At 42.4% G+C, this 16,469-nt stretch overlaps 3 protein-coding genes across 3 annotated transcripts; 2 read left to right on the plus strand and 1 right to left on the minus strand.

The window, feature by feature from the left end:
* Positions 1-82: 82 nt before the first annotated feature.
* LOC121543608 (FGFR1 oncogene partner 2 homolog) lies at positions 83-2,559 on the minus strand. Its single transcript, XM_041853622.2, has 6 exons — positions 2,468-2,559; positions 1,372-1,525; positions 1,129-1,246; positions 813-955; positions 588-701; positions 83-501 (listed from the first exon to the last, which is right to left on the minus strand). Exons 2-6 carry the CDS (start codon positions 1,504-1,506, stop codon positions 364-366), a joined length of 648 nt encoding a protein of 215 aa, XP_041709556.1. The 5' UTR covers positions 1,507-1,525; positions 2,468-2,559; the 3' UTR covers positions 83-363.
* A 160-nt stretch (positions 2,560-2,719) lies between these two features.
* Positions 2,720-5,242, plus strand: LOC121543609 (mediator of RNA polymerase II transcription subunit 21). The gene is made up of 4 exons (XM_041853623.2): positions 2,720-2,863; positions 3,143-3,257; positions 3,842-3,942; positions 4,436-5,242. Exons 1-4 carry the CDS (start codon positions 2,822-2,824, stop codon positions 4,613-4,615), a joined length of 438 nt encoding a protein of 145 aa, XP_041709557.1. The 5' UTR covers positions 2,720-2,821; the 3' UTR covers positions 4,616-5,242.
* Positions 5,243-7,629: 2,387 nt separating this feature from the next.
* On the plus strand, positions 7,630-16,163 carry LOC121543607 (serine/threonine-protein kinase 38-like). The gene is made up of 13 exons (XM_041853621.2): positions 7,630-8,001; positions 9,643-9,782; positions 10,618-10,669; positions 10,830-10,952; positions 11,147-11,354; positions 12,176-12,330; positions 12,471-12,573; positions 12,700-12,761; positions 12,986-13,103; positions 13,262-13,385; positions 13,916-14,011; positions 14,216-14,307; positions 14,659-16,163. Exons 2-13 carry the CDS (start codon positions 9,649-9,651, stop codon positions 14,781-14,783), a joined length of 1,392 nt encoding a protein of 463 aa, XP_041709555.1. The 5' UTR covers positions 7,630-8,001; positions 9,643-9,648; the 3' UTR covers positions 14,784-16,163.
* The last annotated feature ends 306 nt before the right edge of the window (positions 16,164-16,469 follow it).

Below are 16,469 nucleotides of genomic sequence, written 5' to 3' on the forward strand. Positions count from 1 at the left end.
TGCATTCAAACAGTCCTGTTCACGCATACGGTATTTCCACCACTGGGTTTCAGCTGGAGGGCACTAGCCAAACTTTAACATGTTTCTTTCAAGTGTTTTATTGTCATTCAAGAGCAGCACTTCCTTTCACTCTTAAAAACCCACAGCCTCATCAGGCAGCACAATGCATGCCAAGACTAAAAAAGCATGACCGACTAAACTGCTGTAGCTGGAAGATTTTCCCATTTGTCACTGAGGCTTCCTACTGCATTGTGGCAGTAAGACCTGGGACATCGTTCCTCTGGGAGTCTGTGTGGCTGTAGGTGATTGGGGGGCGGGGGGCATCTATATATATATATACAGTCTCTCCAAGCTGGTGTGGGCCTAACTCTTCCAGAGGCTGATGTCGGCGCTGGTCAACAGGGCAGACAGAGATGTGCTATCCGAGGCCTCCTCTCTCGTCAGAACTAGGAAGGCCTCTCGACTGATCCCTAGCAGCTCACGAAGACCACTGTTCTCCAGCTGCCCAAAAAAAACAGTATGTTTGAAATAGTAGTACTCAATGCTTTTAGTAAACAGAGAGAATACAGACAACCTGTGAGACTCACCTCTAGTTGCTTGATCCTCTCCTCGTCTTCACACAACCTCCCCTCGTCCACTTCGATAGCCTTCCTCATCACCGTAGCCATCTCATTGATCTTGTCTATGTGCGCTTGCATTTCCTGCAGTCATAGAATAGAAACAATTAAATATTTGCTTTGAACTTCCTGGATGCAAGAGGAAAGGGTAGCTCCTGAGTGTAATGTGACAGTAGTAGAGGGTGCGTCACTCACAGTGGAGTGCTGCTCCTTTAGTTGGGTGACGATGGCTGGGTCGTCCTTCTTACTGGCCATGAGGAGTCTGAAGACCTGCTCCCTGTATTTAGTCATGATGAGCTCTATGGCCGACTGGTGTTCCTCCAGGGATGTTCTCAACTCTGCAGGGAGAGAAGATATGGATACACACATTACTCACATTTTTGTGGATTTATCCATACATGGTACTTTTTCAACTGGTAATATGCCTGTATTATGAAACCAATAAACAGAGTAGCTTCATTTGTTTTTCAGCTTATCACATTCTCTCTCTCACACACACACACTGCTCTACCTTTGTTTTCCTGCTGTAGGTCACGGATCTGCCGGTTTTCCTGCTGGATGCCCATGACGAGGTTGGAACGGGGCCGATGCCGAGCCACCTGGTTCAGCGATTCAATCTCCTCCTGATACTGCAAACAGATACACATAACTCCAGTCAACTCAGTTCAACTCAATAAAAGGTCAGTTAAAGGCAAGTGTATACGCTTTCGAACACCAATCAAAAGAGCTGCATCACCAGTGACATTGGCATTACCTGTTTCATGGCCTCCACCCTCTTGTTAAGGGACGTTGTCTGTTCAATAAGTACCTCCGCTGCATTGTCATGGCTGCGAAGTCTTTCCACCAGCGACTTGGCGTCTGACAACACATTTTCTAATGAACACGTCATCCCTGTTTGAAAAAGTACACTGGAAGGAAAATAAATAAGGTTAAGATGCCGCTCCAAAGCCTCACCAAACTCAAATGCATCATTCCATTTTCCCCCCTTCTCCCTAGAATGTGCACTTGCTCACTGCCCCTCAAGGATTTGAAAGCAATGGATTGGTATAAGTACATGCTAGACTATAATATTTATCAAATCAGTCCTAAAGTAACTTAGAGGAAGACTTTTCAGATCTTAGGCAAAGTTACTCATCATGCAGGGCTACACCTTGGCATCCATTACATAAACATCTGACTCAGATCTTGGCACATAGGTCCTGAGCTTGTCAAAATGAATGGACTGAAATCCTGTCAGAGTCACCAGATCCAAACAATACTAAACATGATGATCTGATCTGGACCCTCATTCATGTACCTTTCCTGCCTAAGTAGCTAGCTAACTCGTATAATCTCCCAGTCAGCAGGGGCGTATTCATTACCTAAACCGTTTACCCTTTAAGAACCAAACGGAAGCAAACGGAGAAAAACGAACGTTTCTACTGGACAAATTCAGGCAGGTCCCGCCCCGTTTGCTTCCGTTTAGGAAACGTTTTTACAATAGAATCCCAGTGACTGACCAGTGGACACCAGAAGGACGTTTGCAAAGTATTAGAACAGGGTACTTTAGCTAGCTGATAACCTTCCGTTCCTTCCAAGCAGACTGTCGTAATCGGAATGATGTCGTTAGGCAGTTGTCTGTCAGATACTATTTAGCTAGTATCCTTACAGCTAGCGAATCAACAAGGTTAGCTAGCTACAGTAGCTAGTTAAATGCTACGGAAATCAGGTGAATCGGTCACTGAAAATACAAGCAAACAAAAGCTGCAAGAGTCTCATGTTGGCATTGTATTTGCTGAAAATTTGATATACTTAGCTGTCAGAAGAAAAGTAAAATTACACGTAAAACAAACCAATACTCGTATATTTACCTGAGCGAGAAACTCCTTAGCCAAACTGTACACTTCCTGTTGTTCCTGCTGCAGTCTGGGAAATGTATGGGCACGTTCCGGATCCTTTAGATTAGAAGCGCTGCGCTGCTGTCAAACTGAATAGCCTCCCCTCCTTCTATATTCCAGTTAGGATAGCTAGGTCTATCAGACACTTTTCCCAATCAGATACTGATTACATTATATAAAATCTCTGATACTCTTTTCCCAGTTTTGTTTTCTTTCTTTGATTTTCTATCACTGTGTGCGTTGTGTACTCCAACCTGCGGGTGGCAACAACACGCTAAGAAACGTCTAGTCTGCCCGGAAATCCAAGGGGAGGGAGAAACAACAACGATGGCGGACAGGTTAACGCAACTTCAAGATGCAGTCAATTCGGTACGATACATTTTTTATTCAGCTATTATTACACCCCACAAACGATTTCATGGTCAGCAAATTGTCATGTCACGTTTAGGTTGACTGACTTCTTAGTATTTAGAAGTGGACTAGGCTGAATAATGACAGCTAGCTAGTTGGCTAAGTTCTCGGTTGCAAGGTTTGCTGAGCTAACGTTAGCTATCTAACAAACAATCACGTTATTTAATGTCTTATGTTTTGTTAAATCAATATGCTCATGACAGTATTTTCATGACATGTGTTTTTGATGTCATTCAGCTTGCTGATCAGTTTTGCAATGCAATCGGGGTGCTGCAGCAGTGTGCGCCGCCTGCTTCGTTCAACAACATTCAAACAGCAATCAACAAGGACCAGCCATCTAACCCCACTGAGGGTAAGGACCTGTCCTAAGCTCAGATGTTAACTGTAATATTAGATCCAAGTGGGATACCGTTGGGGCATGTTTGCCTTTGGGCCAGGCAACCTGAGTTCAAGACTTAAACCCACCGTTTGCTACACTGGTGTCAGAAGTGGGATGTACTCCACAGAAATAGAATCATTAATTCTATTTCTATGATGTACTCTCCTGTGATGCAGTTGGAGGCAAGGACGGACGTAGGAAGGCACTTGCAAGAAAGTTGAAATGCTTCCCGTTCTGAGGGGTTTGTGTAACGAACCTAGCCAATGTAAGTCTGTTACGACCTTCCCCAAGTTGGAGCAGTGGTCAGTGTGTTTGCCTTCGGACGGGGTGACCCAAATTCAAGACACACCCTTGCCATTCGCTTACATTATATGTTGGCCACCAGCAATGTGAAAGTCATTTTTGACACTTTGTTGATACAAATGTAATCTCATGTCGCCCCAAATATGATACAATTTGACGGAAATCACGACTTTGACCGCACAGCGCTATTTGCATATGAAACATTTACGGATTACACCTTTCATTTGTAATGGGGTTGTTTTTTCTTTCCCTAGAGTATGCACAACTATTTGCTGCACTGATTGCCCGGACAGCTAAGGATGTGGACGTGCTGATTGACTCACTGCCCAGTGAGGAGTCCACGGCAGCTCTACAGGTATGGAGGTTGAATTGACTCCTGTGATTCAACAGGAGTGGAAAACCTCCAACTAGAGTGCCATTCCCATGTTGAAAATTATTATAGTGTGTTCTTTCAAGTGAAAGCGATAGTTCACTTCTAATTCTGTATTGCTATACTCTTACTTTGAAAATAGCATATGGGGCCTGGGGGAGGACTGGCTGGAATCTGTAACTACTTTGGTTGCAATCCAAGTCAGACTTGTAAGTAGCTATCATTAGCATTGGTTACCATAGCCCTGCCCCGGACATACAAACAAATGGCTTGGGTAAATCGCCTTATAAGAGGTGGGAGTATTGACACTCCACTCTCACTTTGGCACACATTACTTCAATAAGTTCAGCCTCAAATAACTACAATTTCTATACATTTTGTATGGAGATTTGATGGACTTTCTTCCCTCTCTCGTTTTCCCCTCACCCCCTCTCCCCTCCTCCACCTTCCTTGTCTTACTCCCTGCCCCTCTCCCTAGGCGGCCAGTCTGCGGCAGTTGGAGGAGGAGAATCATGATGCAGCGGCACGTCTTGAGGAGGTGGTATACCGAGGGGACTTGCTACTGGAGAAGATCCAAGGTGCCCTGGCTGATATTGCTCAGTCACAACTTCGTACTCGCAGTGGAGGGCCCAGCCAGCCCACACCGCCCGAATCATGACCCCACACAACATGGGGCAAAGACATTCTCACATCACATCACTTTCTCACATAAACACACCAGAGGGTGCCTGTGTGTACAGGAAATCAAATAAAGAGCCCATTGGGTGGACCTGAACAGCTGACCTCTCAAGGAGCTGAATCTATGGAAAATCCTTCTCGCAATATTTGAGTAGGACATTGGGAAGTTGGTGCTTGGGGAATTCAGTGAGGCAAGCTATGAACCCACATGTTCCTTTACACAAGGACCTTGAGTTCTGTTTACTCTGTCCTTTTCTTAGCACACGCTATTTGGGATTAAACAGCACTGCTCCGGAGTCAACATCTGCTGTCATTTTCTTAACCCAGGTTATTTTGAGGATGCTAGTTAAGGGTCTGCTGACTTCTGTTGGTAGCCATTTTTGTACATACTGAAAGCAGCTGGTAAAAAGAACAACCATCCTAAATTGATAGAAGCCCATTTTACATGCTGCATGCCAGCAAATAATACCCCTATAAAAGCAAGCCCTGTCATGTTTTAGAAAGTCATGTTTTGTATTATTTTATACCAATGTGTTTTATTTGATTTATGAACATGTTTTTATCAACGGTTAAAAATTTCCAGGCATAAATGGCATTTTAAAATTAAGTCAAGTGTTTGCATTTTATGTGGAATGTTAGTGCTGCACATTTTGATATGCAACACAGACAAACCTTGGCCCCACAGAAAAATGGCTTTCAGAATGTCCCTGAATTGAAAGTGTTTTTTTAAGTCTTATATATTGAAGGGATTCGATTAAGCAGCCCAGGTTGAACCGGGCTATGGCCCGTCACGTGACTGGGCGAACTCGGTGAGGGAGGCACACCCTGCTCAAATCGAACGGTAATCTGCGCCGTTTGGTGATATTGCCAACATCGTGCATCATTCAGAAACATAACATTTTTCCATAACATTTTAATTAGGACGGCAGATAAAAGCCTTTTAATCAAATGCAATATCTTTTGCATGTGAAAAGACAGAATCCTACTCATTACTCCACGTGCTTAACATACAGTATCAGTCAAAGTTTGGACACACCTACTCATTCAAGGGTTTTTATTTTTTTAAATGTTCTACATTGTAGAATAATAGTGAAGATATCAAAACTATGGAATAACACATATGGAATCATGTAGTAACCAAAAAAGTGTTAAACAAATCAAAATATATTTTATATATGAGATTCTTCAAAGTAGGCACCCTTTGCCTTGATGACAGCTTTGCACACTATTGGCATTCTCTCAACCAGCTTCATGTGGTAGTCACCTGGAATGCATTTCAATTAACAGGTGTGCCTTGTTAAAAGTTAATTTGTTGAATTTCTTTCCTTCTTAATGCGTTTGAGCCAATCAGTTGTGTTGTGACAAGGTAGGAGTGGTATACAGAAGATAGCCCTATTTGGTAAAATATCAAGTCCATATTATGGCAAGAACAGCTCAAATAAGCAAAGAGAAACGACAGTCCATCATTACTTTAAGACACAAAGGTCAGTCAATACGGAACATTTCCAGAACTTTTCAAGTTTCTTCAAGTGCAGTCGCAAAAACCATTAAGCGCTATGATGAAACTGGCTCTCATGAGGACCGCCACAGGAAAGGAAGACGCAGAGTTACCTCTGCTGCAGAGGATAAGTTCATTCGAGTTAAGTGCACCTCAGATTGCAGCCCAAATAAATGCTTCACAGAGGTCAAGTAACAGACATATCTCAACATCAACTGTTCAGAGGAGACTGCATGAATCAGGCCTTCATGGTCAAATTGCTGCAAAGAAACCACTACTAAAGGACACCAATAATAAGAAGAGACTTGCATGGGCCAAGAAACATGAGCAATGGACATTAGACCGGTGGAAATCTGTTGTTTGGTCTGATGAGTTCAAATTTGAGATTTTTGTTTCCAACCGCCGTGTCTTTGTGAGACGCAGAGTAGGTGAACGGATGATCTCCACATGTGTGGTTCCCACCGTGAAGCATGGAGGAGGAGGTATGGGGGTGCTTTTCTGGTGATACTATCAGTGATTTATTTAGAATTCATGGCACACTTAACCAGCATGGCTACCACAGCAATCTGCAGCGATACGCCATCCCATCTGGTTTGCACTTAGTGGGAATATCATGTGTTTTTCAACAGGACAATGACCCAACACACCTCCAGGCTGTGTAAGCACTATTTGACCAAAAAGGAGAGTGATGGAGTGCTGCATCAGATGACCTCAACCCAATTGAGATGGTTTGGGATGAGTTGGACCGCAGAGTGAAGGAAAAGCAGCCAACAAGTGCTCAGCATATGTGGGAACTCCTTCAAGACTGTTGGAAAAGCATTCCAGGTGAAGCTGGTTGAGAGAATGCCAAGCGTGTGCAAAGCAGTCATCAAGGAAAAGGATGGCTACTTTGAAGAATCTAAAATATAACATATTTTGATTAGTTTAACACTTATTTTGGTTACTACATGATTCCATATGTGTTATTTCATAGTGTTGATGTCTTCACTATTATTCTACAATGTAAAAATAAAGAAAACCCCTTGAATGAGTGGGAGTGTCCAAACTTTTGACTGGTACTGGACATCACTTTTGTTTTGAACCGACCTCGCCATCTGTCAAAATGGGGCACCTGACTCATGCCCGGGAGGCAGCCCAGTTCCAAAACGAATGCAATCAACGCTAACCCGATTCACCCCGGACATTAAGGGAACTCCCTCACTATCTGGGAAACCGGCCTTCAACGTTTTGACAATAGACGTGAGAAGTGTTCCAGGCTGCCTATATTGCAGTCCTGTCCGATCGTTAAATAGGTTTCCTGTAATGTACTGTACCTTAAATTAGTACAATGTAGGCAACCATGCTCCGCGTAATCCTTTGGACGGACCTGAAAGAAGGCATATTACTTTCATCTGATTGGTAGATAGCTAGGTTCCGTCCCCCAATATTTCCACGACCAATTGGTTAAAATGAACATTCGTTTAATTTTGTCTTCTTCTATTGGCTAATCTAGGTGTCATTTATGTAGCATATACTTGCGTGGCGTGAGATTGTTATGTTGTTAGTGCATCCATTCCGGGAGTAATTGGGTATTTTACTATTTACAGGGTGGATTCGAGGTCGAAGATTAATGAATGGAGACAAGCAGTGCTTACCAAAACCTTGTAGTCTTTTTAAATCTCAGAAATAGTTGTCATTGACTCGAGTCTTTTATTTTCTCCATACACAGTCCGTGTTTGCAGTGTGTGAAGCTAGCTAGATAGCTAGTACCTAACGTTGGGTCTTTCGCCTCATCCCCTAGCCAAATTTACGGACCTATATTCTGTCAAATTGGAGCAGGGCTGGGCAGCTAGCCTAGCCATCAATTGACTCTGGAGCAGGATACTGAGGTAGGTAAAAGCTATTATTACACCCAAGTCTGTCTGTCTACTGAGAGGGCTTTTCGGGATAGTTTTGATATTATGGTCAACGTAGACCAGCAACTATCAATGCATAGACAGCCTACACCTAGCCTACATGTCAAAATGCAATGACAGCATTCAATACAGTTATGTTCTCTTTGGCAGACCTGTCTCGTTGCATACATACCTGTGGTTTTGTCACGTTTACGTCTGTTGGTTACGCAACCCAGTGCACAAATCATGGCAATGAAGTATTCATCATCACCTGCTCGTACAGTCCTTATTAAAAACACTAGTGCCACATAAGCAGCATCCTCATCATGGGCATCCTCTTATAGACAGTGAGTCATTGGAATTGAATTGAATGAAGTAACATATCCTTACATTACAGTCCAATCATTTTCTATTTTGGATCTAGTGTTGCATCAAATGAAATAGTTTAAAATTCTCAAATAACAATGGGACCTCGGAAACAGTCTGATACACTTGTATCAAATCAAACATCACAATTCTTTGGTAAGGCCATCAGAAATCTCCCTATTTCAATCATGCCTGAGTAATAGTGATGAGATACAGAATGTCTGAAATCCACACAATAAAGGACATTACTACTAGTATTAACTATTAGCTTAAATCTCAGAATATACAATATGTCATTCTTGCTAAATTGATATGCCTAATAGTATAATTAAAGATGGCCTTTGCATAGGTGAAGCAGAAGAAAACGGTCTATGTAGTGCACATTTTAAGGGTGAAGTATTAGGCAACCGGAGCGGGAGCCTGGTGCACAACTCATCAAAACAGGCATTGGAAATTCTGTTGTGATTCATTGGACTGGTACAAGAGCTCAACCCTAGTGACCAGTCCCCCAAGACGCTCTTCCTCACTGCCTATTGAGATGTAGCTGAGGGCATGGAGCTTGGTGTTGTTCTTGGCTGTGTGTGTCCCCCAGACAGTCCCCCTCCCTCTGGCATCATGACTGGGTCTTTTCATGCTGAAGGGGAGTTGCTTCCTGTCCGGTGCTGACTCGCAGGGTGGAGACCACTTGGTTTCTTGATTGCATGTTTGTTAAGTTTCCTTTTTTTTCTCCACTGCACACAATGGCCTCTCTCTCTGCACCGGTCTTTCAAGAAACAGAGTGAAATTGCATCAAATCAACGTTTTTTGGTCATGTACACAGTTTAGCAAATGTTATAGCGGGTGCAGGGAAATGCTTATGTTACTAGCTCCTAACAATGCAGTAAAATGTCAAACAAGTACACAAATAATAAAAGATTTAAACAAATCAAGAAATGTCTAAATGAATCCAATTAACCTAACAACCCAACTAGCACTGTAACAGTCATACAAATGTAATCTATACGTATAGACACCGAATGAATTTACACAAGATATACTAAGAATATGTACAGCAGTAACGTTGGATGTATTAGAGTGGGCATCACTGGTCTGTATTACACAAAGACGAGTTAAAACAGGCTCCTCACTGCTAGTAAGAGACTCCGTAGCAATACAATGTCTCTCAGATATTACAAAAATAGAATTAAAAGCTATTGGATGTACAGTAGGATTATGTTGAATATCAGTAAATGTGTATTGGGCCTCAGTCAGTCATTGTTTGCTCAACAGGATAGTATGGCCATGACGGGAGGGACTGCAGCTGCCCTTCCCATGAGCAACCACACCCGAGAGAGGGTGACCGTGGCCAAGCTGACACTGGAGAACTTCTACAGCACTCTGCTGACACAGCACGAGGAGCGAGAGACGAGGTACGTGTCTCCTATAGGCCACCCATGCATGTGACAGCCAGGTGTTCCGAATATTTGCATTTGGCAACGCAAGCTTGTTTAGGATCATTTTAAGAGGACCCAAATTGTGGGTTGTTATGTTGAAAGGACGAGAGAGACTTTGTTCTTTATAAAATGGCTGGGGTTTATTCCAACCCGAGCATCCTAACCTTCGTGAGCTAGCATCACAATCACAACTGTTTAGCCAAAGTACGGTGGCTCCCATAGGACATTTCTACTACGGTGGGTGAAACCGTAACAGACAACAATAACTCTCAGGGTAGGCTATATAGCGACCATAACATTTGGAGTAGAAATGGCACTTTAATCATTAACAATCATCACAGTTTTATGTCTGAAAAATGTTGATAGATGATCATGAAAGACAACGCCGCCTAGACTGGGTAGACTGTTTCAGAATAACTAGACTGGGGTAGACTGTTTCAGAATAACTAGACTGGGTAGACTGTTTCAGAATAACTAGACTGGGGTAGACTGTTTCAGAATAACTAGACTGGGGTAGACTGTTTCAGAATAACTAGACTGGGTAGACTGTTTCAGAATAACTAGACTGGGGTAGACTGTTTCAGAATAACTAGACTGGGGTAGACTGTTTCAGAATAACTAGACTGGGGTAGACTGTTTCAGAATAACTAGACTGGGTAGACTGTTTCAGAATAACTAGACTGGGTAGACTGTTTCAGAATAACTAGACTGGGTAGACTGTTTCAGAATAACTAGACTGGGTAGACTGTTTCAGAATAACTAGACTGGGTAGAGCGTTTCAGAATACCTGCATGTTCCTCTATTTTTCCAGGCAGAAGAAGCTGGAGAAAGTCATGGATGAGGATGGCTTGATAGATGAAGAGGTAAACCTCCGCTCCTGTGGAACGATGGCTTTAATTCTAATAATGGATTGGATTCAATATCGTGGGTAGCACTTTCTTTACGTGTTTGTCATGTCTACTATTTTGGAGGAAACCAAATGGAACTGATCATCTGTGTCTCTGTGCCCATGTTCCTCAACAGAAGGTCATGCGACGCTCCCAGCACGCCAGGAAGGAGACAGAGTTCCTGCGGCTGAAGAGGACCCGGTTGGGCCTGGATGACTTTGAGTCACTAAAGGTCATTGGTAGAGGCGCCTTTGGAGAGGTGTGTTATGATAGCTCTCTCTCTTCAGTTTATTTTCTTTATATGGACCTTTGAGTGTATGCTGGTATTGATTGTGGATTAATATGGTCTTTACTGAGAAGTTTGCAATGCATAGGTTGGTCTGATCACTCGTTTATAAAGCAGCTAGCAACTAATGTGGCATACTCATGTGTGACTCATACGTTTGTCATCAGGTCCGCTTGGTGCAGAAAAAAGACACCGGGCACATATATGCCATGAAGATCTTGAGGAAAGCTGACATGTTGGAGAAGGAGCAGGTGGCTCATATTCGGGCAGAGAGGGACATCTTGGTGGAGGCAGACGGGGCCTGGGTGGTCAAGATGTTCTACAGTTTCCAGGATAAGAGGAACCTCTACCTCATCATGGAGTTTCTACCTGGAGGTGGGTTTCTCTTGCTGGCGACAGTCTCCCTCCACAAATTACATTTAAAAAAATGTTTTTTTAGATATAATTACAGGGAATAAAATATAGTCACATTACACATAGAGACATCTAGAGCAAGGATCTTTAACCTTTACTTTCCCATCATGTTAGCAATAAAAACTATTTTCATATCTTATCTTATCTTATCCGGTGAATGATAATGGCAAGGAGAAGCAATCAATGAATAGATCTGGTAGATAGTATTTCATTATTCTGACCTCCCCACATTATAATTGAAAGAGGAAGTGCAAACTCTGTCAAGAACGTTTACCAGCAGCCTGCGGCACTTGCCACGACTGGTATTCGCGGGTGCTTTTTCAAAGCCTATGTCAAATACTCCATTGAGTGTAATTAACAACAATGAGTGTAATTTGGTCCGACGAATCCCGGTTCCTGTTACGTCATGCTGATTGTAGTCAGGTTTTGGCGTAAGCAGCATGAGTCCATGGCCCCATCCTCCCTGGTGTCAACGGTACAGGCAGGTGGTGTACTGGTGTGGGGAATGTTTTTCTGGTACACGTTAGGTCCCTTGATACCAATTGTGCGATGTTTGAATGCCACACCTTGTAGTATCCATGCCCCGTTGAATTCAGGCTGTTCTGGAGGCAAATTGGGGTCTGACCTGGTACTAGATGGATGTACCTAATAAACTGGCCACTCAGTGTATACTGTTATTATATACTTTAATTTAATTGGCCATCTGTTACCCACATCATGTCAAAAACGAGGGGGTTAGTGGCATAGTGTCACAGTGTTATTAATATCAATTTGATATGCAGGTGACATGATGACCCTGCTGATGAAAAAGGACACCCTGTCTGAAGAGGCCACCCAGTTCTACATCGCTGAGACTGTCCTGGCCATCGACTCCATCCACCAGCTGGGATTCATCCACAGAGACATTAAACCTGATAACCTGCTTCTGGACTCCAGGGTGAGACACTGGCCTGGTCCAGGCCTACCACCGTACACAAACAGATAGACACATGCTCAGAGACTCACACACAGAGAAGCATTCACTTACAATTTGCAGTTCGTATTGAAGGTGTGATCGGAGAGTCTTTTTTTCTGCAGGGCCATGTAAAACTGTCAGATTTTGGTCTGTGTACGGGACTGAAGAAGGCCCACCGTACAGAGTTCTACAGGAACCTCACACACAACCCTCCCAGTGACTTCTGTGAGTCACTCTTTACAACCTGTGAATCATTAACTTTTATTTTCATTCAGACAAAATATAATTTGTTTTTTCAGTCGTTTTTATGGTAGAACACTGCCATGTCTTTGAACTTGCAATATTCCACAGCCTTCCAAAACATGAACTCAAAGAGGAAAGCAGAGACATGGAAGAAGAACCGGAGGCAACTGGTAAGAGTTTGTGCATGTGAGAGACTATATATTGTATCGCCCGTTATATCTTTCCCATTGGTCCATTTGAGTAGGATCCCTCTCTGGGATCTCATGGATGTTTTATTAAGGATCCTCTGAGCACCACAGACCTTGTGCTGTGAAACAAGCACAGCCAATACTATAGCCTTTGGGTTGTTTTTTTCTTATTAGTGTCTCCCCATCTGTTTGTGTTTTACCAACAGGCCTACTCCACAGTGGGAACACCGGACTACATTGCCCCAGAGGTGTTCCTGCAGACGGGATACAACAAGCTCTGTGACTGGTGGTCTCTGGGGGTCATCATGTATGAGATGCTAATAGGTATGTCTATGTAACCGAGTCAATTACACCATGCCCAAGTCTGTGTTTCATTATGAACTCATATGACGTTATTTAAGAATATTTTAAGAAAGTTAGCTGGCTAACTCATTGGTCCTAATTTGTAACAAACTGACAATCTCTCCTGGTGTCTCTCTCAGGGTACCCCCCGTTCTGTTCTGAGACACCCCAGGAGACGTATAGGAAGGTGATGAACTGGAAGGAGACCTTAGTCTTCCCCCCCGAGGTGCCCATCTCGGAGAGGGCCAAGGACTTGATTCTCAGGTTGGTGGTCATATGAAACCTTATAGGATATCCGCTGGTGTGTGTGTGTGTGTGTATATATCAGAGTTTATTGTCCTCTTAGGAAAAAAAATATTATAATACTTTACTGGTATAATGCTTTAGTACCTGTTATAAACATGTATGAGCCTTTTATAATGTCTTATTATAAATCTTATATGTTAGGCCTATGTCTCCCTATCTAGCAAATTTGAAACTGACTCAAAATAGCAGTTACTCAATCATGATCATTATAAGATGATAATAAGACATAAGGGGGTCATACATGCTAATGACATGTCCTCTAATGCATTATAATTAGAGTGTAAGTCACATATCTGCAGGATGAGTTACTGAAATGATTTTCTCAGTCTGGTACACCATCAAATGATCACACAATAATTATTCCATTCACATCCACAAAAACACGCAGTATCAAACTGCAGTGAAGTAGACATTTTATTTCAGCGCAATGGATTTCCTCTTTTGTGAAACAAAGGCTTTGGTGTTCCAACAACATGAACCCATTGCAGGTACTGTAATGATGCTGAGAACCGTGTTGGTGCTGTAAGTGTTGAGGAGATGAAGAGTCACGCCTTCTTTGAGCCTGTGGACTGGGAACACATCAGGTACGTGTTTGTTCTTCAGTACTTGTGTGTATGTCTAAGCATATGGGATGGAAATATCTTAAATGAGGTATAACATGCAATCACAGCCAAAAAAAAGCCAAGTCACTTAGCCTTCATTGGGTTGTCTTTGATGCGTTTCAGCAAAATGCATTAGGAAAAAGGTTTTAAATAGACCAACGGCTCACATTTGCTTTCCTTCCATAGGGAAAGACCAGCCGCTATCTCCATTGAGATCAAGAGCATCGATGACACATCGAACTTTGATGAGTTCCCAGAATCAGACATCCTTCAGCCAGGTAATAATAATCACTTTGTCTCTATTACACCTTTTCATACATAAAATGCAGCTCAAAGTTCTTCACAATCAGCATGAAATGAATGATAAAAACGATTAAAGCAGAAGAAACATTTATGCTACAGTGCAAGTTTGCTTTGGTGCACAGGAATCTGAGTCATCATCTCCAGCTCATCTCCAATTTAGATTAAATAGGACCCATAGTCCTGTTGTTATTCACACATTCCTACAGCTCTGAGATCTAGATTAATTTCCTATTCAGTGTTAACCTCTAGTGGCAAGGAGGAGACAATAACACTGGTATTAACCTTTAATACACTGTTGTATATAATTTACAATCTTGTTGTTTCAGTTTCCAATGTGACTGAGCCAGACAAATCCAAGGACTGGGTGTTCCTGAACTACACCTACAAGAGGTTTGAGGGGCTGACTCAGCGAGGCACCATCCCCACCTACATGAAGGCAGGGAAGGCCTGATGAGGGCATGGGGGAAAATGGGAGAGACAATGTGGACACAGGGTTGGGCGGTAAACCCCTGCTGTGCTGAAAGCACAGGATCAAGAAGGATGAGGAGCTTCTTGGTTCCATGCTTCACCAGGGCTTCCCTGATTGACCAGAGATCCACCAGGCACCAGACAATAGCAAGAGTCACAGGGATATAAATAACACGTATTGTCTTTTGTCTTAGGCCTTGCTTGGGCTGTTAAAGGGGAAGTTTGTGTTTTACAACTTAATGTTAGATGGTTCCTCATCCTGAAAAAACGGAACCTCCCCCTTTTTTTAAGCGACTACTACTAGGTGACTAAATCAACGGACGCTTTCCTCTGCCCAGGCGTTGCTGACGCATGCCAGATCTTAGAACACCTGGATAAGTATTTTACCTATCGGCTAACCACATCATATGTTATAGCAATCTGGTGCCCGGCGACGGCACAGTCAATGATGTGGTACACAACCATTGGTTGACGCATGCAATGTCTGAGCGGGGAACGCAACCATCATATCTGCATGTTTACAAACTGATTTGCAGGGTCTAAAATGCTGTAGAAGGACCCCCACACACAGGGTATTCGTTGGGGGGAGCAGTTGGTGGTTATCCTAGTGACCTCATATGACTGAAGAAAAATGCATATAGTTAATGTTAAGTAACGTTGTTTGCTAAACTTGTAGATATACAAAGTTCTAAGCTTTCAAGTCTTTTATGGGTGCCACGTTAGTCAAAAAGTTTCAATACTGTTTTCATTCTAGTTACAATGCAAATAATAATCATTCTGTCATGGAACGTTCGCTGCCAACATGGAGTATGGTGAGCCATACGTACATGTATCTATTGCTCTGGGATTAATCCATTGTATCTATTTAATGCCTTGATAATCTGGAATTAATAGATCTATAAATTATTTAATGGTGTGAAAGATTCATAGAAAAGTGTTGTATTCTAGTGGTTGAGATTAGAAACTAATGTATAAGCAGATTTGTTTTTGCAAGTTAGAGGACAAGTCATGAATGTAAATTAAAATTCAATGCAATTAATGCTTAAAGGTAGCAATATGACGTAGATGCAGAAATTAAACAGCATATTGGGTCAATTTCCACAACTAAGAGCGTTGAAGCGTGAGGCTCAACTTCTCTGCTTTTTTGGTCCCGTGGCTACCACGCTGTATACGGTATGAAGCGAACCCGGGCACATGTGCAGATGCTGTGTGTGACTGCGGGAGTATGACATCTTGCATCTCGCTCATCTCAATATCTGCGGTGCTGCTCGTGGCAATGGCATTTCGCTGAGTCTAACTTTACAGTAGTTACATTTCTGTTCAAATGTATTGACAAATATCAGATTAAACCTTTTTAAAAGTACATCGGAAATCATGTTTGATCTCCACTTCACATCGCTCACCAAAATTCATCCATTTAAATTAGGAACTTCATTTTCAATTAAATGTACGTTTTATAGTCAACATTTCCTAAACTTTACTGAACCCCCGCTGTATGTGATGTCATATAGATATTCAAATATAGGTGTCAAACATTTCAGCGATTCTGTAAGTAGTTTTCCTCAAATTCATTATTTGATGCATTTGTTCCTCAGTCTTTAACCGGAACATGTTGCAAAATATATTAACGGGATAGTTCACCAAGATTACAAAATGACACATTGGTTTC

This window comes from Coregonus clupeaformis, chromosome 4, assembly GCF_020615455.1.
Source record: "Coregonus clupeaformis isolate EN_2021a chromosome 4, ASM2061545v1, whole genome shotgun sequence".
In the NCBI taxonomy this organism is placed as follows: Eukaryota; Metazoa; Chordata; class Actinopteri; order Salmoniformes; family Salmonidae; genus Coregonus; species Coregonus clupeaformis.

What these genes read in the sequence shown, in the direction of transcription:
- LOC121543608 (XM_041853622.2), bottom strand. Translation starts at nt 1,506, where the DNA reads ATGACGTGTTCATTAGAAAATGTGTTGTCAGACGCCAAGTCGCTGGTG. An exon ending in GGGTGGAGGCCATGAAACAG is followed by an intron (nt 1,247 to 1,371) that starts GTAATGCCAATG and finishes ATCTGTTTGCAG; the next exon opens with TATCAGGAGGAGATTGAATC. An exon ending in AGAGGATCAAGCAACTAGAG is followed by an intron (nt 502 to 587) that starts GTGAGTCTCACA and finishes TTTTTTGGGCAG; the next exon opens with CTGGAGAACAGTGGTCTTCG.
- LOC121543609 (XM_041853623.2), top strand. Translation starts at nt 2,822, where the DNA reads ATGGCGGACAGGTTAACGCAACTTCAAGATGCAGTCAATTCG. An exon ending in TTCAAGATGCAGTCAATTCG is followed by an intron (nt 2,864 to 3,142) that starts GTACGATACATT and finishes GATGTCATTCAG; the next exon opens with CTTGCTGATCAGTTTTGCAA. An exon ending in GCCATCTAACCCCACTGAGG is followed by an intron (nt 3,258 to 3,841) that starts GTAAGGACCTGT and finishes TTCTTTCCCTAG; the next exon opens with AGTATGCACAACTATTTGCT.
- LOC121543607 (XM_041853621.2), top strand. Translation starts at nt 9,649, where the DNA reads ATGGCCATGACGGGAGGGACTGCAGCTGCCCTTCCCATGAGCAACCAC. An exon ending in CACGAGGAGCGAGAGACGAG is followed by an intron (nt 9,783 to 10,617) that starts GTACGTGTCTCC and finishes CTATTTTTCCAG; the next exon opens with GCAGAAGAAGCTGGAGAAAG. An exon ending in ACCTGCTTCTGGACTCCAGG is followed by an intron (nt 12,331 to 12,470) that starts GTGAGACACTGG and finishes TTTTTTCTGCAG; the next exon opens with GGCCATGTAAAACTGTCAGA.